Source organism: Podarcis muralis, chromosome 1 (assembly GCF_964188315.1).
Source record: "Podarcis muralis chromosome 1, rPodMur119.hap1.1, whole genome shotgun sequence".
In the NCBI taxonomy this organism is placed as follows: Eukaryota; Metazoa; Chordata; class Lepidosauria; order Squamata; family Lacertidae; genus Podarcis; species Podarcis muralis.
The window spans coordinates 76,544,133-76,569,307 of record NC_135655.1 but is presented as its reverse complement, the minus strand read 5'-3'; the positions used below and the strand labels follow the sequence as shown (position 1 = coordinate 76,569,307).

Here is a 25,175-nt window from a genome sequence, read left to right as displayed (position 1 = left end):
AAATGTCATGATGCCAGATTTAACTAACTGGTCCTGCTCCCAGAAGCCCACACAAGGCCTTCTGTTAGCACAATGAGGCTTTCCTCCCCTTCCCCATGCCCCCTCCCAATTGGGTAAGGAGAATCCCCAGAACAGCAGATAGGGGAGGAGAGAGGAGATCCCATCAGGCAAGAGGAAGCACTTGTGCTGAGAGAACAAGCTTCTTAGGACTACGTGGAATTTCTTCTACAGGTTCCACAAAATACCCATTCCACAGAAGAAAAACTGCCAATGCTCAGGAAACCTCCCCCTCAAAACATGAGGCAAAATACCAATTGCAACCCAAAAAAAACAAAATTGGAGACAAAGTAGGCAACATCCAACCCAAAAAAGCAGGCAACACACACACCAAACTATTGGCCAAGCAAAAAAGTAGGCCAAGCACCCCATTGTGGGGCCCACAAGCATACAAGGTGGGGGAGTGCTAAGAGGGAGGTAGCGTCTGTTTTCCAGATAGCTGAGCCCCATGGAAGAATCGGAATGCAATTTAGGAGGGGGGGGGAGGCCTTGCCAAGAACCAAGGAGGGTGCCTGAGGGCATGGTGACACCCACAGAAACCATCTTGAATTTAACAACAGATCACAGATGGTTTTCCCCCCTTGTAGGGGTGGACATGAAATAAATAAGTCACCAAACTGGCAACATTTAGGGCTCAGCATGTCTCTGCGTCATTAATGTTCGGCAGGTCATTCTCATTCTAGCAGCCCTGGCTGAGAACATCACCAAGCATTGGTACTTGGGGCTAGATGCATGTTGTCAACAGTCCTCAGCCTCAGCTCCTTCACGGATCCACTGCCAGTCCTTTGCCTGGTTCCTGCCTGCCCAATGCAAGCCACAGCAAGGCAATGGAGGCCTCTTGCTGGCAGCTACACCATGGCAATGGCAGAGTCTTCGGTGCTGCTCTCCTGGTCTAGACCCACTCTCCTGATGGACTCCCTGTACTTTTCCCTTCCCAGCGCAATGATGGCTGTGATCTCATCAGCTATGTCTTGGCGGCCGCTCTCCTTCATGGCGCTGATCAGCTTGTCGACACAGTCGGGGTGTTTTTCATTTTGCTGAGCCCAGGAGAAGAGCATATGCAGAACCTGAGCACCGAGGTCGTCTCTGAAAAATACAGATGGAACAGAACACAATGGTGAGTCTCATTGAAATATTTACAATATGCCTTTTCATTTGCTCCAGGAAGCAATAGTTCGAAACACACAAAGCATAAAACAATAAAATCCTAAGACATGTTTCATTAGCAACCGTTGGAAAAATAAAATTCAGATTAGGCAGCAACCCAACCACTTCTCCAGAAGCCTACCAACTGCCTTCGTAGAGCAGGGGACATGGAAACAGAAAGGTCTGCATGATCAAAGCTGCAGGTTCTTCTGCCTAATTTAGCAGCACCTGAGAAATCACACGTGTTTTAAAAACAAGCTTCAGTCCTTATGGGGCAGGGAGAGAGGAGGGGACATGGGAGCTCACTGACATTTTCTATAATTGTCTAAAGACCAGAAGGATTCTGGTTTTGGATTTTGCACTCATCAGAAGTTCCAGCCCCTCATTTCTTTCTGTCCTGGCCTCCACCCATCTATTGCCAGCCACCCCAAAATTTTGCAAATCCCAGCTTTCGTTTTCCAGTCATTCTCTGAGGTTTGGAGAGAGGGAGACAAAACAACTTCTGCAAGAAAAAAATGAGAAGCACCTAAGACCTGCTACCAAGTGTTGGAGTGCTCTTGTTCAGGGTGCCAGCCAGTCACACCCTCCCCTCTAGGCTGTTGCTACATGCTAGCAAAGTTCTTCAGATGTTGCTACACAACAACTTCCTGAATTTCTGACCACTGGCTGTACTGGCTGGAGCTGAATACCACCAACATCTGGAGTTTCCCATTCCTGTTATATTATGTGGTAAGGAGCTCAAGGACTCCCTGCCTTCCGGTCAAAATAATTAGTGTTTCATATTTCTTTCTCAACTGATGCTCAATATTCTGCAACTACTGAGCCTGCTCCATCATTATTTGGCTGTTTTGGCAGTGTTTTTGCCACCTTAGGGCTAGATTCAGCCTCACTCACCTGTAATTGTATCGTATCTGCTCTACCTCCTGGTAAGACAAACCCAGGTTTAAGCCAATCGTTGGCCAATCAGCTCCAACACGCCCAGCAATGGCAAGTAGGTTGGCCTGGGTCAAGTAGCCAGTTTCAGCATTCCCCAAATTCAGAGGGGGGAGAGAAAAGCCATTTGGGGTTGTAGGCTGCTCCTTCCCCTGGGTTTTCAGTTTCTGCCAAAACAGAATAAAAAAACCACATATGTCTATTATTCATGGGCCAAGAAAAACTAGCAACACAGCAATCCAACCTGCCACAATTATCTCTCCACTTAGGAACACAGAAAGCTACTATATATTGAGTCAAACCATTGATCCATCTACTTCAGTGCTGTCTCCATTGACTGGCAGTGGCTCTCCAGGGCTTCAGACAAGAGACATTTTCAGCCCTATGTGGAGATGTTGGGGACTGAACCAGGGATCTTAGGCAACTTACGGGTAGCCTGATTGGCAAGGTGGCTAGCCAATGGGAATCAGGGCCTTTCCTCCTCTTGGTAACCTCTTCAGGAATGTCCTCTGGAACAGCACCTCGGTAAAAGGAAACCTTAAAAGATGAAAAAAGTTACAAAAATGCTATTATAATAATAGGAAACACATTGTAAACTACAGACCCACATACAATACAGATTCTCTTAACCGCTGCAGCATAACAAAAATAAGGGAGGAGAAAATCAGCAGCAGGACATTTAAAATACAAAAACGGTGCACAAATACAGAATCTTCCCTCTATCCGAAGTAACTCTTAATCCCAGCCAGCCACAGAAAACAACGCCTGGGAACTCTCCTCTCTTTTCCCAGTCTCTCACCTTGGGTGATCTTTACTTCCCTGCCTGTCCCTCAGGGTCCTTCCACCATTTCCCCTTGTTCCTCCTAGCACAGATATTAAGGGCAATAAAGTGCATCCTCCACTGATTACAGAGGATTCATGCTATGTTCTTCGAAGTCAGTAAGCCAGAGTTGGCATCTTCCCCACTTGCCCTCCTCTCCCCCACCAAAACCATTGAATTTGTATGCCAGAGAAGATTATGTTCCTATCCAGGCACAAAATGATGAAACTAAATATAATTTATGCCTATGATCTTATTTGGAACAAGTTACACAACACGTACTAAAATTTATGATCTCTCAGCTTGCTTAAGAGAGCTTTCTTGGAAAATATAGCTAGCTAAATTTGCATGGTTTATTTTGGCACCAAGATTTGAGGTTTTATAACAGCTTTGATGCTTGGAAAAGTGAAGGCGTTTTGGCGAGCCTAGGCAGGAGACCCTACCTGGACCCCATCAGTCACTGAAGCCTTTTGCAAATAGGGCTTGCATGTTTTGAAATTTATCTCTATAACATTTTGCATTTTTAAAAAATTGAGATTCTGGGCTAGGGACTGGATTCTGCACCTTTCACAAACATATGAGTGCAATCCAGAGAAATACGTGGGACTGGAGCAATTAACTCTGATTAGTTTCAGCAGGGTTTAAGCACACTCATGTTTTGGATCGTGGCCATGGACTCTGAGAAGAGAAGTAACCCTGTTTATGAACTGGCACATGATTAGGAACGAGAACAATGAGGAAAAGGAATACATTTGTTAATGAGAGATGTGTCCATTTATTAAGATGTGTATTATAAATGAATATATCATGGGAAACCTTGCTGGGGCCAAGAAGGAGAAACTGATGTACCTGCCCTTTCACAGATTTGCTTTTCCTGTCCACTTCAGAGGTGATGTAGACTTCCTTCACGTTTTTCAAGTGAGAGAAAAAGTTGAACGAAATCCTTCCGTCAGTGCAGTCTGGGCGGTCTGAGTTAAGTTGGAGGCAAAGCATCAGTTTGCATCAAGCCACAGTGCTGTAAAAGGCTAAAAATCAAGAGGCAAGAAGACAAATAGGGTCCTGCCCACCTGTCAAAATTGGTCTGTCGGGGTGTGGGGGCAAGATGAGGATCTGGGATAATCCAGTTCCCCCCACTGATTCTGCATCATTAATTGGCCGGTGAAAATGAGAAAATCAATGGTTTTGCATGGACATACTCGCTGATAGATGATCTGTCTTCACTGACTGGTTTGGGAGATTTCCCACCATCCACTATGGCCCAATGCAAGAGAATATCACCTGCTGAGCAGACACCACAGCCCTTGCTGCAGACCCCTTTTGACAGGCAAAGGGCCAGGAAAACATGGTGTCTTATCTTACATTAGCATCTCAATGCTTGCCAAGGAGGGGGCTTCCCCTATTCAGTGGCCAGCACAAAAATCAAAAGGTACTGCTATTACTCTTTTAGAAGGCATGGGGTTTTTTTTAAGTGCAAGCTGGTATGAGTTGTAGGTTATTTGCAAGTCTGACTTAAGCTTGTGGCTGCACAATCACTTCTGAGCCCTGAAAAAGCCTCCTCCTTTCAGAAGACCCCTTTGGGTCAACAGATTTGAGGATGGCGGGCAAGGGCCAAGTCCCTTTGTTCTTCAGGGGTATTTACACAAGCGGGCTCTGCTGCACTTTACCTGCATCAATGCTGATGCCTCGTTCAAAGGCTGCAAAGAACTGCTCCCCTTCAACCATCTCTACCATGTCTGATGGCTCTGGGCCTCGGTATCTGTCGTGGAGCCTTTTCAAAACAGGATCAACCTACAAGACATCCAGGAAGAGATTTTTTAAAAAATAGATCTTGGGGGTTCACAGGGCCAATTCATTTCATTACTCTTTGTGCAGTTTCAATGGGAGGATGAGGGTTTCCAAGGGAGAAACTTCATAAATGCAAGAGCAGCTGGTGCGGTGCTGCAGAACCACCCTCCTGACCCTAGGGCTGCTGCCACTTGCCAGGCCAGTAGCAAGGTCTGGACTGCGTGGGCACACCAGCAGGGGTACCAGACTGGGCGCACTAGTGCATCCATAAAACCCTGAACTCACTGCCACCCTGCCACAACCATCCTTTGCAAATGGCAGTGACACCCAGTGTTGAAAGGGTAGCTTCTGCTGCACTACCCCAGCCATTCTTGCTGCTTTCTTTGCTTCTGTTACCCCTATTATGAGGACTCATGCCAAGCTGACCACCTAAGCTGGGCTTGTTCACCCTGTTGCAACAAACCATAGCTTGCAGTAGCCAATGTTTCCTGCTCTCGCCATGCTTGCTGCTCTTACTTCAACTAAAGCCCATCATAAAATCACGCACAAAGCCAATCTCAAGTATTCATAGGAGAAGGCTCTACTCACAACCAGCTGGTTCCCACCCACCCCACTTCAAACCCAGAAAGATCTCTCTGGATTTCGTGCATTATATAGCTCATGCTAGTGAGCACAGCTTCTGCTCCAGCCCTGAACAATTTGTGCCCTCCTCTCTTTTTTGCAATCCAGGAAGAGAGCAACAGCAGGCGGCTTACTGATCCCCTGGTGACCAGAGGGCTGTGTTTAGTCTGGTAGGTTACAAGTTGCTCTAAACATAGATATGTTCTTGGCTGCATTTCATGCTTGCAGATCACAAGCGGATGGGCACTACCGCATGCACATGTACACACATGAAACCGGGACAGTGAACAATTTACCTTGTGCTTTGGGACACACTGAAGCAAGACTTGCTCAGGATCTTTCTTCCTCTGCAGAGCTATGAAGTTCACCTGGTACATGCGCAACCTTTTATAGACATATTTGGCAAAGCCACCGATATAGGTCTTGGTGGTGCACCACAACCAGTACCTGGGGGAAAGAGTGGGGATTTGCAAAATCATTTTGATTTGTTTGCTTTTTTCACTTGTGAGCACATATATTGCAAATGGGGGTGGCATGAGTGCAAAGTTCTGTTTCTCTATGTGAGAAGAAACATATGGAGGTGTGCAAGTGCACTTCTATGTCAAAGGAAAACTGCACAGATGACACAGAAAACACCCCCACCCCAGTAGGGGCAATCTGATTCAGCTATTTAAATACCTGCCAAAAGCAAGGAAATGATGTGTGATTGAGGAAAAAGAAGAAGCTGTGAATCTCATTATTGAATACACATACAAAACAAAACATGATCATTCTACAAGGTACAACTCAGAGACAATACTTAGCGTGATGAGTTGAATGTGCCTGGGCTGATCGGTGTTCATGATGAAATGCATATGCAATTTCTTCACCCTGAGCAAAACTCTGAACTCAATCCCAGTATCTACTATTCCGCAGCAAAGCATCTAAAAGCAGACTGATCAAGTGCCACGGTGCATTTGAGTTTACTGTGAAGCATGAGGCATCAGCACAACTGCTTCCCTGCAGATACAAGCCAGCCTTCATGTGATCAACTCACATTCTCCATGTCTGAGTGAATCAGCAACATGGACAAGCCATTATGACACTATAAATTTTGTCCAGCACACCTGGTACCTATAAGATTGCATTCCTCTGTGTCTGTATTCTTTGCTAAATGTTCTAGACAGACACAAATAGCCTGAGTTGGACTACGTTCAAGTATACACTTCAGGAAATCAGTAAGAACCAGAATCAGATCTGCAGCCTGGCTCATATAATCCTTCTTGCCTGGTGGAGAAGCAGGAACCGATGACCATTTAATAAAGAATACTCAACAGTTATCTTACTGTTGATTGCCCACTCCCACCCCTTGTTCAGAGGAAAGAGGAAACAACTGGATGAATATGGTCTCTTCTTTGTGGAGCTCCCAGTTCTTACGTTATATATAATGTATGTGGAGGGCAGGAAGGGATAGAACTTTCTCTTCTTGCTGGCCCAGGAAGATGTATGAAGTGTGCCTTAGAGAAAGAGAGGGACCTTACTCTTCCTGGGTCAACTCACCAGGAGAAGTGTGTGACTTCAAACAAAGCATAGAGGTGGGTGAACTCCAGCACCACCTGACTGGTGATGTCATTCCAGTTCTGAGCATTCCAGTCACTGTGCAGCAGATGCACCCTGGAGCGATCCAGGGTCAGACCTGTGGACCAAAGAAAATATGCTGTTATCTACAGACCTTGAGGACAAACTATATTCAGTGCGTCATCAGGATAGATGAGGTTTTGCTCCCATTATTATAATAATAATTGATTATTTATACCCCGCCCATCTGTCTGAGTTTCCCCAGCCACTCTGGGCGGCTTCTAATCGAGGGTTAAAAACAATACAGCATTAAATATTAAAAACTTCCCTAAACAGGGCTGCCTTCAGATGTCTTTTAAAGATAAGATAGCTACTTATTTCCTTCACATCTGAAGGGAGGGCGTTCCACAGGGCGGGTGCCACTACCGAGAAGGCCCTCTGTCTGGTTCCCAGTAACCTCACTTCTCGCTATGAGGGAACCGCCAGAAGGCCTTCGGCACTGGATTATCAATGGAACATGTGAAATTGTGAAATGACTGGGGCGGCGTGGCCCAGAATAAACAAGAGCACCTTGCAGTTCAGTGTGCTATAGTGCACTATACTTGCACAACCAATTTCCTCAACAGAAGATTAACTGTCCAGCTTGAAAGCGCATTTAATTGTACCAACATTCTGCAAACTTAACTAGCCTGTGAAATTCAGGTGTGGTAATTCTAAGGAAGCATTAACAGTTCTGTCAAAACCCTTCTGCTGAGGGAATTTCTAGATCAAACCTACCTGTGACTCCTGGGGGCAGAGGGAGCTGAATTTTTACAGGCTGAAGGAAGTCGATGCTGGAATTCTGGGAGAGGCAGAGGAGGGGGCTAGCAACCGTCTCAGGATCATTTGTGATCTCCTGTAGGTCCTCTGAAGACACAGGCAGCACCTGAACATTTAAAAAAAAGGGGGGGGGATAGGCTCCATCAGGTAGTGTGGGGGTTTCCTACACAAGCAATGGACTTCGTAGGCTCCGCTTCCCACAGCAGCTATCAATGTCTTGAAAAAATGGTCCTGAAAGTGAAGGGTCCCACCAAAGAGGGATCTAACACCGTGGAAAAGGCTGCACTCAGAAGCAATATTGGGAAAGCTCTTTTGGATTCCAGCCACAGGTGTCAATAGTTTTAATCCTAAAAGGAATTATTTAAGCAGTGACTGTATAAGTCAAATAGGAGCTTCCAAAATTCTTTCTTTTTGATTTTATAACACCAGGGCAACATTAAGGCACTCATGACCTAAACTGTGCAACCTGACTGGAATAGGACTTTAAAAAAATTAAATCTCCAATCTTTGAATACATTTCTGGACTCTTTAGGCTTCCTGGGCAGAGGCTTACCTGGAGCTTCACTGTCCTCGTCTCCTCAGTCACGCCAGGGGGAAAGGTCACTTTGATATTGGGATCGACAGTTGAAAAAAGCAAGGCTCCCTCTTGAGGGACTCTGCATTCATTCTCCACAAGTCGAGAGACAACCAAGAACCAAGAGAAGTGAGGGACGCTGCAGCAGGCCACATGCTTCTGTTAGAGGGTGTGGAAGGACAGACAGGCACCATTGTAACATGCAACAATACTTTAAACAGAGGGAACCAGGCACTGAAAATGAACGCAGGTCTTATACCAGCCTTACAAATATCCACGAACTGGCCTGCCTCAAATGTAACAGGGCCACTTCCAACAACAGGTCATAGCCTGTTGGGCTGTAAATAATGAGCAACAAGCTTGAGTGTGCTCCTTCATCCTTATCTCACACACCCAGCTTCAGAAGAGACTTCCTGCTTTCTTATACCAGAGTTCCCTGTGGCATTCAAACCGAGAAACTCTGGTTTTAAGAAAACTAGGACATCTCCTCTGTAATCTGGGCGTGCTGGTTCAGATGATGAAACAGCTAGCTGACTCACAGAAATAACTAGCTCAAGCATGTTGATCATTCATAATCATCACATCTGAATTTGTCCAATTTGTGTTTGACAGACCTACTAACTTACGGAACTTTCCCTTAAAAGCTCTCTCACAGAACAGTACACAGCAGTACACAGAACAGACAGGCCAACAAATGAGAATGCAATTCCTAACGGTACTACACATATAACCAACCTTTCCTCCAAAGAGCTCAAAGTGGTACACATGATTGTTGCCCTATCCAATTGATCCTCACAATAATCTTGTCATGTAGGTCAGGTTTAGAAGACAGTGACTGGCCCCTACTGAGCTTCACCAACGAGTGGGGATTTGAACCTGGGTCTCCCCTCCCTAACCACAACACTATGCTGGCTCTTTGTGAAAGGCCACACATCTCGGTTGCAAATAAAACCAAGTATAAGACTTACTTAGCATGCCTAGGTGCAGGACCTTAATGAGTTAATGAACTGGGTGTTGTGTATTACAATCTCTAGGGGAAACACATGGCAAAACTGAAGAGAAAGCAGCTGCAGATTACAGCTCAGTCCTCCCTCCAAGCTTCCAGCAGGAATTCAATATGGCACCCAACTGATGCAAGGAAGAACTCGCTGAGAAGTGAGGTAACTGGCATGTTTTACAACACGTTGTGCTTCGCGGCCTACCTTTGGCTTTTCTTTCCATTCCACTCTGGTTCTCAAGTCACTCCAATTTTGCCCACTGAAGGTTCGAATTACAATCTCACGGTCGTGCAGGTACTGCGTGGAGGCATATGGCAGCCAGATCAGCACCTCCTTGAAGAACGCAAGACAGAACAAGACAGTTTCCATGAGTTAACCACCGAGAAGGAAACTTCTCCATAACTCCAGGGAGCAAGAGAAGGACCTCAGGAGCAGACAGCCATTGGGGAGGACGTGGAGAGCAAGCAAAGGTTGTTAGTGTGTCTCATTTCCGCTGTACCTCATAAAGAGGAAGCAGAGAAGGCAACAGCATAGACGGTTGCATATTACAGCGTCAAGATTGGGGAAAACGCAGCAGTTCCCACATAGCTCACAGACATGCTAGTAGTAAGAAATTGGTTTTATTGCATTGTGAACCGAAAAAGAACTTCTATACACTTCCAGCCAACCTTCAGACCTGCACTGGTTCTTTAACTGGGGATGCTGCATGCAACAGTGATTGCAAAGCACAGAAGGTGCAATGCATACAACATGCAAGAACACCATTGCTGGGTTTCGGAGGCCAGGGCTAAACAGCCAGAGAGATGGGAACTTTTATGACATTTATTTAGTGCAATTCATTTTTAGTGCCTATAATCTGTCACCCTCAGCCTTCAATCTAAGTAAATGAATAACATGTAATGGCTAATTGCGATTTATTTATTTATTTATTTGAATTCCTGGTTGTTTCATAATATTTGCATGCAAATCTGTGTGGGTTTTATAATGTGCTTAATTGTTTTACTATTCTTAAAACATATTGCAAAAAGGAGGGATTATATTATTAAATACCTTTTCAGCCACTGTTTTCTAAAAAAGGAGAGGTCCTACCCAAACTAGAACTCTGTTTATCTTATTCCCACATTCTACATATCTCACAAGCAGAATGGTTGTCCTGGGGCATTTTTCCTGATGGAACTCGCATTTTATTAAGCCAAACCTCATTGGCAGCAGCCTAAATGCCACAAAGGGTGGTTTGTAAGCAACCCAGCCATTATCACATTTAGCACACAGGGTTCTCAGTGGCTACTTTTTTTGGCAGACCAATATTTTTCTTCTTCTTCTTTTCTCCCACGCCCAAGCTGAAAGATTTGGGGGAATTAGCGCAGTTCTAGCCTAAACTCCTTTATGACTTCATGAGCTCTTCTTACCTTCTGGAAATGAATCCCATGAGGCTGCAGCTCCAGGACTTCACTCAGCAGGATGTCATGGTCCTTCAGCTTGACCCACTGGGGGTCAGGGGAGTGCTTTTGGAAGTGGATATTTACTGAAGTGGTGGTGGCACCCAAGGGGAAGCAAAACTGGACACCACAAGCTAGGAAAACTCTGCAGCCTTCAGGAGTCACAGTAAAGCTTAGAAGATACAAAGAGAAGCACGGATGTTTCTACAACGTTACAGTCCTCTTTACTCCAAAGTTCTGAGTTATAAATATCTATAGACTGTCAGAATTCTAGATACAGTTCTAAGGCTTGACTACACTGTGTTTCGCTTAGCTGCATCCAGACTCCAGATCACTCCAATCCCATGGGCTTCCCTGCTCTCCCTGCGACCCTGATGGTGGTAACTGAGTTTTGGATACTTGCTCCAAAGGAACAGATAGTCTCATCACCTTCAACAGCACCTGGGTTCCATTTCTAGAATATTTGGAGGATAACTGAATGACTATCAGATATGGCTGTTCCTAGCCATGTCTGAGTGCAGAGTTTGGAACTTGCAACTACTTGGCTGTTATTGGGGGGGGGGGGTGGAATCACTTTACTCTGGTCCTCAAATCCCTTACACTTGTGACTTGTGACATTCCAGACCCAATACAAGCCCTAAACAACTTGGGATCCAAGTACCCAGGAGAGCACTTCCTCCAGTACTGCCTAAGCCTTACCCATCTATGAAGATTTGCTGGGGATCAGCTGTTTGTTATTCCAACTTTAGCTTCTGCTGGGTGTGCAACGATAGAAGACAGGGCATTTTTGGTGGTGCCCCCTCGCAGCTAATTATGACACCCCCTCCCAAATGGCATTTGATTGTCTCCCCACATTGGCCTCAGTTGGGCACAAGGTGAAAACATTTTCCCAACACTGCTACTTGATGTAATTTTTTCTTGATATGGCATATTGTTAGCCACTCTGTGTTTCCGCAAAGTTGATGGGTGGGATATAAGAGTGCCAAAGTAAAATAAGAAACTAAAACTAAGCCTATCCCTGCTATTCTCAGATATTTTCCTTGCTTTTTTCCTCTTTCAGGGCTGGTATGCAGAGGTCCCACTTGCAGGCTCCAGGAATGAGGGGGCCATTGGCCCCTGGATGTATGAGCCCCCTCTAGGCTTATCTGGTGATGATTGCTACTACTCAGTCTGACCTTTATGTTTCCCTCCCCTTATGGTTTTGACTTTTAAAATGAGGCTGCATTTTAACCTGTATTTTTTTTATTAAAAAAATTATTTTTCTTTTTTCTTATTATGTTTTTACTGAAATTTTATTGGTGTTAACTGCCCTGAGCCTGGCTCTGGCCGCGGAGGGCGGGGTATAAATAAAATTTATTATTATTATTACTGGACTAGTAGCAATCTTAACATCCCAAAGATTAAAACAGTGATGGCACTCCAACTGCAGAATGACCAACAGCAGCAAATACAGTGGCCGCTGTTCCACACTCAAGAGTCCCAGAGGAAACAGGAACCCCAGAACCCATGTCCCTGAGCGCTGCTTGGAGATGTTACTTGGTGGTAACAGCCCTGCTCCCTTCAATGAGTTTGCCACTGATAGTTAACTTGCAACCAGTTTCTTTTTAGAAATCCTACTTGGCTCATTTGTAAAAACGGGGATGATTAACCCACAGAAACTACCCCTTCTTCAACAACTGAACAAGGCATCACAGTACAATTGATTATTATTAGTATTAGATGTATATCCCTCCCTCCCAGGAGCCATGGGAAGCAAGGAGAATATTATGCCAAAAGTGAATCGGGAAGATACACTGACATGATGATAGTACAGAAAGACACCGGCCAAAAAAAGTATGTGAAATACCTATCCTCACCAGCTTCAAGGAATAGTCTTTGTAATTTTTCTGGCTTTGAGTTTGAGTCTGCAACAAGTCAGAAAACAAAGTTTACATGGATATAAACAGAACGTGTTAAGTGCTTCTGTAGGAATGAGTATAGTAGTCTTCAACTTTTTCAAACCAAAAACATGCACTTGGGCCTCAATTCTTTATCATATATTTGTATGGTGGGAGGGCTACTGTTGTGACTCCCCTTTGATCAGCTCACAAACCAGTGGTGGGTCCTGCTCCACCCACTGAAGACAAATGGTTTAGTCAAATATTTTATTATGTTTTTATATGTGATAGAAGCTGCCCAGAGTGGCTGGGGAAATCCAGCCAGATGGGCGGGGTATAAATAATAAAATTGTTGTTGTTGATGCCTTGTTCCCACAGGGCCAGCCCCAGATATTTCACCACTTGAATATTAACCATGATTTCTATGACTCCCACCAGAATTTCAAAATAAAACCTATGACAGGGTCACTAACATTTATGGATCGGTGGGCACATTTCAAATGTTGAGAGAGTCACAAAATAGCTGTTGGCAGAGCAGGGCATAACACAAAATGGCTGCAATGCACAACACAAAATTAGAGAGGCAGCCACCCCTGACACCTTTATGCTAACCAACGGGAAGACAGCTATGTTCTGCTGGTCATGATTACAGACGTTGTCATTGCTATATAGATTTTACTTACACACAGAGAGAGATGTGGCTGCTGTCTATAGCAATAGGGAGCACCCCTCAGAACCAGGAACATATACAAAGTGGCCACACCAGATTCACTCGCATGCCACAGATGTTGCTTGGAAGGCACCTGCACATTTTACCTCACAACTTTGTTTCTAAGAGGGCTACAGACTGACTTCCCTTTTTCAACATGAAAGCTCAGAGACTGGGACATCTGCCCTGAAGTACCCATGAAAGTCTTTGGGGGCACCAGATTGGTGACCCCTGCTCTATGAGAAAGTGACATTCACAAGCAACGCCTGTCTAAGGGTAATGGCAATTTTCATTTATCAGTGACTGTAAGTAAAGTCACCAAGCAAATCAACCCGTTTGCTTCAAAGTCACCCACCACAAACCTGGCTTTAGAGTGCCTGGGAGAAACACCCAGGAAGCTTTAAGGCAATTTGCATTCAAATTGGTCTCTCTTTTGGCTTTAAGGTCTGCCCACCCTTCTTAGCAGCCTTCTCTTGCTTTCAGCAGTGCCTCATTTTGAGCTGAATCTGAGTCCACTTCAGATTATGTGCCCTCTTGCAGTCGCAGTAATGTGAGGGGAGGAGCAGGGCCAAGCTTGCTGCCCCCCTCAACCCTCGCTCCCCATGCATTGGATGGGAAGGTCTGAAGAAGGAAGCATGCTGTAGGCAAATGCGCTCCCCACATGATTTACTCCCTGTTCACATGTACTTCTGGGCAGTGCTGTTTTTCTAGAAAAAGAGGTGCCAGAACTCACCATGAGTGCCTCCCTTGTTCTCTTAGAATGGCAATGGCTCCCAGCTGAGAGGTGCCAGAACTGAGCTCCAGTGAGTTCCGGCTGAAAAAAAGCCCTGGATCTGGGTCACATGAGGAGCCTATACTCATAGGGCAGGCTCCCTGGATGGTGGGGAAAGGGCCAGGAGAGGACACAGCAGCAGCAGCAGCAGCAGCAGAGCTTAAAGAAAAAGCCCAGCTTTTTCTGTCCAGGCAATTTTGATGGGATGGAGAGGAATGACTGAAGGGGGCTCAGCTGCCTGTGAAAACCAACCAGTCGGTCTTTCAACCAGTCCTTCATATTGTAAGGGCTGCAATTTCAGATGTGTCTACACACATCTCACAAAAAACAACCACAGAGCTGCCTTCTGCACCAGCCACGCAGATCACACGGCAGCTTCTGACTGTCTCCAGTTAGAGCAGCTGTTGAACAAATCAGACAGAAGAAAAGCAATTAACCTGGTTGCAGCGGCACCTCTGGCTCTCCTAGAGGATTACCACGGAGATGCACAAAGGGGAGGCTCTGGATCTCTGGGGGGATGCTGCGCAGCCTATTGTTTTGCAGATCAAGCCTGGACAAGTTGGGAAGGCCGGCCAGGGATGCAGGAACTGTCACCAGAAGATTGCTGTGAAGATGTAGCTGCCGCAGAGACTGCAAATTGCCTGCAAGTCAGAGCAGGAGTGGGAAAGAGAGAGAGATCAGCCTACACTTTGTAAATCCTTATATGCAAGCAACTCTCCCCCATTCACAATTTGCAAATCCCTTATAACAAAAAAGAAAAGAACTTGGGGTCTTGCTTACTTCCACCACAATAAAAACCAGCCCTCAAGCATACATACATGCACAGATAGATAGATAGATAGATAGATAGATAGATAGATAGATGATATAGATAGATGATAGATAGATATAAAATTTATACAGCATACTCATACCATAAACATTTACCATAGAAAGGCTCTCGTACTAGCCAAAAGGAACGTGCCTGGTATTTGAGGAAAACAATGTAATAAATAATCTAATTAGCAAAGGTCAGAGGGAGTCAGGCTTAATCCTAGTATTCCCTTGGCATTGTAGCTCACCTCAATAGTGAAGAGGTGTGTGTATGGAGGTGCATGTGAAATCCCTATGATTTTTGCAAGGCTAGAACATAGCCTTCTGTACAAAGAGTCAAATCACTTGCTCTACCCACATTGCCTCTAGCCTTGCTCACCACTGTCATGCGGTCCCCGGAATGTGGCCCATTGAGGAATATGGCCCTCAACCTGAAAAAGGTTCCTTCCCTTTGTGCTATATTACACCTACATCCTGATTATGTGGGTACCACCATTAGTAGTAGTGGATCCCTCTGCAGCTATATAACACCCTCCAGCTGCAGACTCACCAAATCTGAAACAGGGCCAGAAAAGTTTTTCTGTTTAGTCAGGACTCTGGTTATCAGTAAAGTGACAGTGCTGCTGCAAAGACTGTGCCTTTCTTCAGGCTGAATACAACAACAACAACAACAACAACAACAACAACAACAACAACAACAACAATAATTGTATTATTTATACCTTGCCCATCTGACTGGGTTTCCCATTGCAAATCTTAACAACTTTAAATATTTTAGATTCTAACTATTGGGTTTCCTAAAAAGTTGTATCGTAAACCACTTTGAGAACACCTACTAAAAAGAGGTCTATATATGTTTCATTAAATATTTGCATTTTTTGTATTCCCTTTCATCAAAAATGACCTAATTTAAGCTCATTCTATGAAAGTAAGCCCCGCTGAGTTAAATGAGACTTACTTCCTAGCAACTGCACAGAAAAACTGCAGCTATGCCATGTGACCCTGAACGTGTCGTAGCTTTAATCTCGTAATTTGTTTAGTCTCAAATTGCATCTTAAAATATTTACTCCCTTTCTCTTGCATTTGGGAACAACTTACCAAGAGAGCTAGGGATTCCTGTTAATCGGTTCCCTGAGAGATCCAGCTCTGTGCAACTCTGCAGGTTTCCAATCTCTTCGGGAAGCGATTCCAGTGCATTTTCAGAGAGGTCCAGTGTTTCTAGTGCTGCCAGCTCCCCTATGTTCTGTGGCAGACCTTGGAGCTGGTTCTTCATGGCGGAGAAGAAAGTGAGGTTGCTGAGCTGGCCAAAGTCCTCAGGCAGCCCCTGCAGGCTGTTGTGACTCACCAGGAGGCTCCTGAGACTGCCCAGCTTGGTGATGCAGGGAGGCAGAGCACTGAAGCTGTTGAAGCCCAGATCCAGATGAGCAAGGTGGCTTAGCTCCCCCAGCTCTTGCGGCAATGATGCCACCAACCCTCTCTGGGGAGTGCCAATTTCATCTCTGGTGTGTCCACCTGCAGGCCAGGAAAATGCAGGAAGAGAAAGTCTCGTTGAAAGGATCTCCGTTAACTAGCCTCATATAAGCACATGGCTATCCAATGGAACAATATGGAAGACTGAACAGAGATAACTGGAAAATACAAGAAGCTTGAAGGATTTGGGGCATGAAGGGACTACAGGTACCCGATAACTGTCAGTGGAAGTGGGTCTGGATTTTTTGCTTTCAGGGCTACAGCAGGAGTGATGAACATGCTACACTGACAAAGAGGTGTCCTTTTTGGCCCCTTAGCTTTCAGTCCAATATATAACAATGATAATAAAGCAACAAGATTGGTAGCTTGCAGCTGCGCATGAGACACACACAGCTACCGTTGCTTACATTCAGTATAAACTGGTTATTATAAATACCTGTGCTAATGAAACCTTGGTTTTTAATAGGTTGGCCAGCTGAAACTGTATTAATTTAGCTGCATCAATGAAAGCTACAGTTGCTGTTTTTGCTGTAGATACTTGAAACAAAAAAAAGATCAAAACAGTTCAAAAGTTAGGCACACATGCTTATTCCTAAAGGGAGTGCCACACCAATTTCAAAAGGCAAAGAGTAGCCAAGATAGTTTGCCACAAGTGGGGGGGGGCGTATTTTGTGATGCCTTACAGGTTATCTGATGGAGTGGACTCCAGTCCACAAAAGCTTGTGTTGTCATAAACGTGTTAGCCAATATAACGTGCTTTGTCGATTTCAACATGGTTATCAATTTGCAGCCTGATCTTTTTCCTATTGTTCTGAAAAAACCATGCAAGCCTATGTATGCATACCCTGAAGTAAGCCCCACAGATTCCAATGGAACTTACTTTGGAGTAAATATGGTTAGGACTTCAGGCCAAATGTAGTGCACATGTTACAGATGGCTAGGGGGTAGGGACCCTTAGGCTTAGGCAGAGGAAGGCAAAGGCAAACAGCACAACAACGAACCCCCTGCCTTCTGTGCTTTTGACGGGTATTTTAAAAATCCCACAACATAGAAGAATTCTGTCGCCTGCCCATTTCATTCCCAACACGAGCAAGAGGACAGAGCTTTGCGTTTATGGGAAGGTGGCATGAGAATAAAAAGTAGGTGATGAAGAGAGAATCACAGGAAGAAGAAAAGGACTCCCTCAGCTTAAATGAAACATATAAAAATCAGAGTAAATATCTCTCCAAAAGCTTTTTCATGTTGCTACATAGACACAGAGTAAATCATCTCTACTGTAATATAATCATAGTAAGAAGGGAAGCTACTGTCCCAATTTGGCACTTTCTGCATTTTGACAGATATGGAACTGTCATCATCATTTTTCACTTCTGCAAGCCCCATTTCACAACTAAAGATCAGAAAGCAGTCTCGTTTCATTCACTGTTGAAACAAGGTCTGTTCCAAGCCAAATGTCAGAAGGAATACAGTAGTAAAACCTGACTTTTGTTCAGCAGAAGATAACGAAAGCCCCATGTCCATTCCAACAAGAGAAAGCCCTATTGAAAAGAGTGGGTTTACATTTGAGTAAACACAACAGGCCCATTCCCTAGAGAGGGTGCAGACCCACCCGTTGCAGGTTTCCTAAGAAGTAAATCTCACCATGCTCAATTCCTGGGTAAGCGTGCATAGGTTTGAAGTTTTTGACTGTACCATGCACTTTCCTGGCAGAAAGTAAGCCCCACTGAACACAGTGGGACTTACTTCTGAGGTGGGAAAATGCATAGGATTGCAGCAGAGTCAGACCATTTTGCGCCTTTGTGAGAAACAGTGGCCTAAGGTCATTTTGATGGGCTTGGTCGGGGAAGGAAACCTAAAAGCTAATCTAAACAGATGGGAGAAATATAAATTAAAAAGTGAAACAGTCGATCAAAAGACAGAAAGAGAAAAGAAGCATGCAGTTTACCTTTGAGTACAAGGGATTTTAAGCCCTTCAGGACCGGAATGGTGCTTAGTGTGGAAGTGATAAGTTCCTCATTGCAGCTCAGCCTCAAGAATTCCACCTGCTCCACTTCTTCCCTTCTCTTCTCATACAGCTTGAGGAACAGGCGACAGCCCTCTGGGTAGACGTCTAAGTTGAGCCTGTTGCCAGCCAAGCAGGAACTAGCAGGTGCCTCGGCCTCCAAAGCACCCTCCCCCAGAGGGTCCCCAAGCTCCTGCAGCTCAGCCATCTTCTGGTGTCACATTGCCAGGGGCTGCGCATGTTTTGACTTGCCAGCCAAACGAGCACCGGTGCCACCGCAAGGGACTGAATTGGAAGATGGAGGAAAGAGGCAGCCCCTGTGAAGAAATGGAGGGAGAGGAGCAAAACGCTGAAGAACCAGTGCACACGCAAAATCCACCCAGATGAAGGAAATAGCAGAAGCTGTACTTGAGGCACTGAGCATAGAAGAGGGCAATACAACATCTTCCCACCTGGGCTGTTTAAGTGCCATATTAAGGCATATAACGGGTCCCAAAGCTGATAAAACTAGGAAGGAAGAATGGACGTTTGAAAGACAATGTGGGGAAACTGATTGCATTTTGAAGTTTATACTGTACATCTTTCATGTACTATTAGAGTTCTTTGCCTCCTCTTTAGAACCACAAAAATGCATCTTAATAAAAGAATATTAGATATTTGCAAGCAATATAGCAAGAAAAGTGTAATAGAAAAATTAAAGATCTTTGAGTACCAAATCCCCATCCCTAACACACAGCAATGCCAGGTATCTCCATGGCATTTTACACATGGGGAACCGATAAAGATAACCAGCTGTGCAAATGTGATTTTTTAAAAACAGGTGCAGCTTCCTTCACAACAGCATGACATGCCACCTTTCTATAGGAAGCTAGAGCACTTTCATCCTTGACATCTGGGCACAGTTTCCCTAGGAACTGTGGATGAGGAGTCAACTCAAAAATGCCATGATGAACACATGATTGACACAGTACAATCCTATGCACATTTACTCGGAAGCAAGTCCCACAGAGTTCCATAGGACTTGATCCCAAGTCAGCACAGCAGCACAGCTCTAATGCTTTTTTCACGTGACCCCTTGTTTTCTTTTTCAAATGTAACTTATCCTTATTATTCTTTCATTAGGCACTGTTACAACCTTCAAAAAGCCGATCTTTGGCAAAAGGGCCATTTGAAAAAAACCCCAACCTGTCCTCTCTCAGAGTGACTGCACCACCATATAGATGATAGATAGATAGATAGATAGATAGATAGATAGATAGATACTACCAATCATTCCCCTGATTTAGCAGTGTGGAAGTGATAAATTAACAGATAGCTGCACTGCAATGACAGAAGTGGAACCTGTTGAAACTTTCCCTTACAATATGCATGGCATCTTTCAAGGACAGATGCTGGCACCTCTAGAAATCAATTTCTTGCAGCTGTGTTAATGCAACTATTCCAGTCTATTCTGTTTCCCAACATGCTTTAAAGCAGTGGTAGCCAAATATTGCAGACTACAATTCCCATCAGCCCCAGTCAGCAGAGAGAGTCAATGATGGGGATAATGAGAGTTGCAGTCCAAACCATCTAGGGAGCACTATGTAGGATCTCGCTGCTTTAAACGCTGTTCTCCAGAACCTGTGGCCCTCCAGTTGTTGCAGGACTCCAACTTCCATCAGCTAGCGGTCAGGGATTATGGGAGTTGTAGTGCAGCAACAACAGGAGAGCCACATGTCCCCCATCTCTAAAGCACATGACAGGGACAGAGATAATGTTTATTTCATTACAGTATTAAATAGTATGGAGAAAGTCGTGGAAATAATTCATCAACAATTGCGTTAATCTGCAGCAATGCCATTATTACCCAAGAGGGTGCAAAACTAAGCGTGGCGAGTGTCAGGCCAAAGGATGAAGCCAAGGACCCTGGTCCTTAGCTCCTAAAACGGGAGGGAGGAAGTTCAGGTCAAGTCTTTCCCCCTAATTCCGGGCTAGGGCGCAGGGTGGACGGTTAACTGTGATTTTTCAGTGAAGAGAAATAAGGCTCTAAGGTGGTTTTAGTCATTAGTACACGCTTCCCAAGAAACAGCTCGGCACTGAAAATACAGACTCCAGAGCAAAGTCGTGCCAAAGAAAGGAACTTACGGTTGCAGCCTTGTGCTGCGACGCTACATATAACTCACCAGGAAGTGAACCCCATTGAACGCAGTGGCGCTTGCTTCTGAGTATCAGCACTTGGGATCAGCTTCTTAGTGCCCGGAGCAGGAAGAGAAAAGCTTTGCATGAAGTTTTCAGATAACCAGCAGAGAAATTGCCCGGATTAAGCAGTGACGTACATCGCCCGAGGTCTCTAGCCCAGCAGAAGCAAAAGAGCTTCCAAACAAAAGTTTCAATCGAAACGCGCCACCCGACCCGGCCTGTTTACGCCCGCCCTTTCCTCAGCTTTCCAGACAAGAAAATGTTCTTACATGGGCCAGACAAGCATATTTTCCCTTTTGCCGGTGCTTTTGGCTACTCCGATCCTCGCCGTGCTTACTGGAAAGTTTGTAAAGGCTGCTGATTTCAGTGGCAACTGCTAATGCAAGTAAGCGCGCTCCGGATCGTAGCCTTCGGGTCTGCTGGTCGACCTCCTAACGGCTTGCGGCGCAGTTCCAGTCCCCCGCTGTTTGCACATTGCCGCCGAAGCAACAGCCTAATTCTCCCAGGCCCTCCTTCCCCTAAAGGAGGCTGATCCCTCCCGCCCTCTTGCACAAATTCCCGCTTTCCCGCCTCGGCCAGCGCGGAGGCGGCGAGCAAAGCGACGGCTTGGGCTTGCTGGGTACGTCCCGGCGAAACTGCGTCCATTGTGATCTGTTCCTTCCTAACAAATGCGCGCTGCCGCGATCCTTAAGGGCTAGTTTTGCTATTGCGATTTGTAGATCATTGCGGATTCTTGCAACTCGTTAGGCTGGTCGGCCCCCCCCCCCCCCCGAAACAAGCGGGACCTGCGACAAAATCTTGCCGCGTATTCTACCCCTTTAAACACGAGTATTCCTATTTAGGGTTTAGCTAGCTAGACAGCCAACCGTGTAATACTCCAGTATATACTATGATGTAAGGGGCTCAAGCAGACCATTTCATGTCTCCCCTAGTTTTACACATACACACCCCAACATTTTATGGAGGCCATGGAGCATGCTCAGTAAAGGTACCCCTGCCCGTATGGGCCAGTCTTGCCAGACTCTGGGGTTGTGCGCCCATCTCACTCAAGAGGCCAGGGGCCAGCGCTGTCCAGAGACACTTCCGGGTCACGTGGCCAGCGTCACATTGCTGTTCTGGCGAGCCAGAGCCGCACACAGAAACGCCGTTTACCTTCCCGCTAGAAAGCGGTCCCTATTTATCTACTTGCACTTTGACATGCTTTCGAACTGCTAGGTTGGCAGGTGCTGGGACCGAGCAACGGGTGCGCACCCCGCCGCGGGGATTCGAACCGCCGACCTTTCGATCGGCAAGCCCTAGGCGCTGAGGCTTTTATCCTCAGTCCTCATCAATATTTATTAGTTCTTGCTCTACTTCTGCCTACTTCAGGATTGTATACATAACAATGAAATACCCAAGTAGTATTTCCCCCCCTTACATATAATACGGTTACATGCCACCCCAATCTCTGAGCAGTATGATATTCCAGGGAATCCAAGTGCTTTCCTCAGAGATTGTGTTTCCTTTTGGAATGAGGCACAGTGGAGTCTGTGATGTCTTTATGATATATGGTTTTTTTACACATATATACAACCTGGGCCTATGATGGAGGGGTTCAAAGTGTTTAACTCCAATCGGGTCTTGTTTCTCCCATTGCTGCAGCCCTGGATCCAAAAAGAAATCAAAACATGGCTCACTGTCCCTCTGCTCAACTTGCTGCATTTAACACATTGCTTAGTGGAAGGAAGGGTTCACACCCATCTGCTGTCCAGTACAGGGTATCTGCTTTGTTAATCAGTATACAAATTTAATAAATCATTGTTGTCTTCATCATCATCATCACCCATTACCTTCCTTTGGTTCTCCATAATGGCTCTTCTCCCAGGTGATTTCTAAGCACAGAAAAACTCCATTGGCCTGTATTTTTACACTGCTAAATACAGTGTTTGTCAGCCCTTCTGAATACTCCAAGCATTGATTAAACTCCAGCAGCCACTAGACTTAGGAATTATGGGGAGGGTCTAGCACCCAGGAATTTAGGGGAGTCAAGGCACCCACAAACTCATAATACCATTTTTTCTCCTATGTAAACATAGGTTGAAAAACTACCCCCAACCCCAAACTATGTTTGCAGTATGTTGTTAAACTGCCTTTTTCCAGGTTATCAGAGAATGAATGGCCCTTTAGTGATAACCTGGGTTGTTAGTGTTCTTGCTTTTTTAACTGTTCCAGTATTCATGCTATTAGCTATTGATAAGTGATTCCCCTCCCCCAAGTTATGCATGGCAGTCTTAATTCTGTTGCACACTGAAAAATGATTGGTCACCTGGGATAGAGGCAGGGCATATGGTTTCCTCCTTCTGTTCAGTGCTTAATAAGATCTCCCTGGAGGGTATAGGGCTAAGCCCATAACAATTGTTTATGTAGCTATTTATCCTTTGGCTGTTTAACTACAGATCGTGTGTACAGATCAACTTTTCTTTTTCAGATATGGCTTACTGCTTTCAGTGCATTATTTGCTAACAGTGCATTATTTGCTATGAGCCTGGCTTCTGATGGCATGCTAAGCCAAACCACGGCTTAACTCATAGTAGCACAGGAGGAACACAAGGAACAAAACAATCTCATTCTATTCTCCTGGAGCCTGCGCAATTATAGATTAATATTAAAACACAGTTTAGCTTAATTGGAAGCTGGTTTAGTGTATCTCACTCCTGACTAGTGTGGCTGCAGCCTCTCATCCTTTCTCTTCAGCTGTACTTCCTTTGTGCATTGCTATTCATTGGCTGCTTTGAGAAACTGATGTTCTCCTCTGCCAAACTGGTCTTCGCATCATCATTTTAATAGCTGTTCCTTGAGAACCACAGTAGTTCTGGGTCTAATGGTCATGAGACCAAGAAACAGGATGAAGGCATGGGTGTAGAAAGGACTGGCCAAATTCATTGCTCTTTCTTGCTGTTTTAAATGATCGAGAGAATGGAGCAGTTCCCCTGTATGCAACAGTTACAACATTAGCTTTTTTAGTTTAGAGCAGGGTTCTGCAACCTTTAAGATAAAAAGAGCCACTTGGACCCGTTTCCGAAGGGGAAAAAACTGGGAGCCGCAAAACTCGTCATTATAAAAATAACTTTTTTGTCACTTTTTTATTATTTCTTTGTTTGACCCCTCAGAATTACTCCTCCTCATAGAAATAAACGTTAAATTAACAAGTTACCTTTTTGTGTGTGTGTGTTCTTCACTCCCCTTCAAAACAGTGACCAGCGTACATGCCCCCTTTCAATGCAGTGACCAGCGTACATGCCCCTTACAATGTAGCGGGCGGGCGGGAAGGTGACATCGGGATGGTGCGTGACTAACGCACGCACCGTCCCCATGCGACGTCACAGCCAGTACAGCACCCGCCACAGTGGGGAGTGTCGGGGCGCACAATGCGCCTCCTCCCCTCGCTAGTATCCGCCCCGGAGCCACGGCAAAGGTGTAAAAGAGCCACATGCGGCTCCAGAGCCGCGGGTTGCCGACCCCTGGTTTAGAGAAAAGGCGACTAAAGAGGCAACATGACAGATGTATAAAATTCAGGATGCTATGGAGAAAGATGGTAGAAAAAAGATTTTCTTTGCCTCGCCTAATATTAGAACTCAGAGACATCCAGTGAAGCTGAATCTTGAAAGATTCAGGACAGACAAAATAAAGTACCTCTCTTTGCACAGCACATAGTTAATTAAACTCACTCCCACAACAGGCAAGTGACGGCCAACAACTTGGATGACTTTAAAAGAGTGTCAAGAGAAATTCATGGAGGGCAGGGTTATTAACCCTGATGGTTATGTTCTACTTCCAATATCAGAGGCAGTATTCTTCTGAATACCAGTCACTGGAAACTGCAGGAGGCGAGAGTGCTCTGGCACTCAGGTCCTGTTTGCTGGCTTCCCACAGGCATCTAGTTGGGCAAATCCCAGCTCTATGTGGAGATGCTGCAGACTGATCCTAGGACCTTCTGCATGCAAGTCATATGCTCCTTCACCCAGGCACAGCCTTTCATGAGGCTTACTTGCAAGTCAGTGTACTTAGGACTGAAACACCCATAGGGCTGAAAAGGTTACAGCAGTATATACCAAAAAAATTAGTAAGCAGACAAAAAGGGGGACAGGTAAAATGTATGAGAAACTGATCCTCAGTGTTCACTTATGCAACAGTCCTCCCAGTTTCCTGGGAATAAGCCCCACTGAGCTCAATTGAGTTTACTTAGAAGGAAACCTATCTAAGGTTCATATTGTTACTGAGTTTGTTACTGAGCGCAATGCTACGCATGTTTTCTCATAGGCAAGTCTACTCTGTTCAGAAACATCGCCCAAGGCCGGCCGCCTTAAAGGGCTTAGTAACAGAAATGAAAACCGCAGGCTGTATTCACACAGCTATCGCGTAATTCAGAGCCGCCATCGCCACAGATCAAAGAAAATAAAGCCTCTTCCCCTTTATAGGGCGCTTGCTGACGCCTCTAATCCCGAAACAGCAGTCGCAGAGACCAATTCCTCCCTATGGGCGTCTCTGGTGCCTCTAGTGACATGGCGGCAGCACAGGCCGGCAGGAAGCGTCTCACTTCCGTTTAGTGCTACGACCGTAAGGGCG

At 45.3% G+C, this 25,175-nt stretch overlaps 1 protein-coding gene across 6 annotated transcripts; it reads right to left on the bottom strand.

Moving 5' to 3' along the window:
• Positions 1 to 905: 905 nt before the first annotated feature.
• Positions 906 to 21,263, bottom strand: PIDD1 (p53-induced death domain protein 1). 6 transcript variants are annotated; one of them, XM_077931728.1, is made up of 17 exons: positions 20,840 to 21,261; positions 20,517 to 20,619; positions 18,336 to 18,709; positions 16,019 to 16,432; positions 14,545 to 14,748; positions 12,596 to 12,653; positions 10,720 to 10,921; positions 9,515 to 9,643; positions 8,292 to 8,471; positions 7,697 to 7,844; positions 6,902 to 7,037; positions 5,659 to 5,809; positions 4,621 to 4,744; positions 3,806 to 3,924; positions 2,566 to 2,673; positions 2,098 to 2,303; positions 906 to 1,143 (listed from the first exon to the last, which is right to left on the bottom strand). In XM_077931728.1, exons 3-17 carry the CDS (start codon positions 18,598 to 18,600, stop codon positions 906 to 908), a joined length of 2,682 nt encoding a protein of 893 aa, XP_077787854.1. In that variant the 5' UTR covers positions 18,601 to 18,709; positions 20,517 to 20,619; positions 20,840 to 21,261. The 6 variants fall into 6 exon arrangements, with proteins under 6 accessions (XP_077787854.1, XP_077787846.1, XP_028590842.2 ...); XM_077931720.1 differs by having other exon boundaries at positions 20,555 to 20,619; positions 20,840 to 21,260; XM_028735009.2 differs by having other exon boundaries at positions 20,517 to 21,261.
• Between the last annotated feature and the right edge of the window lie 3,912 nt (positions 21,264 to 25,175).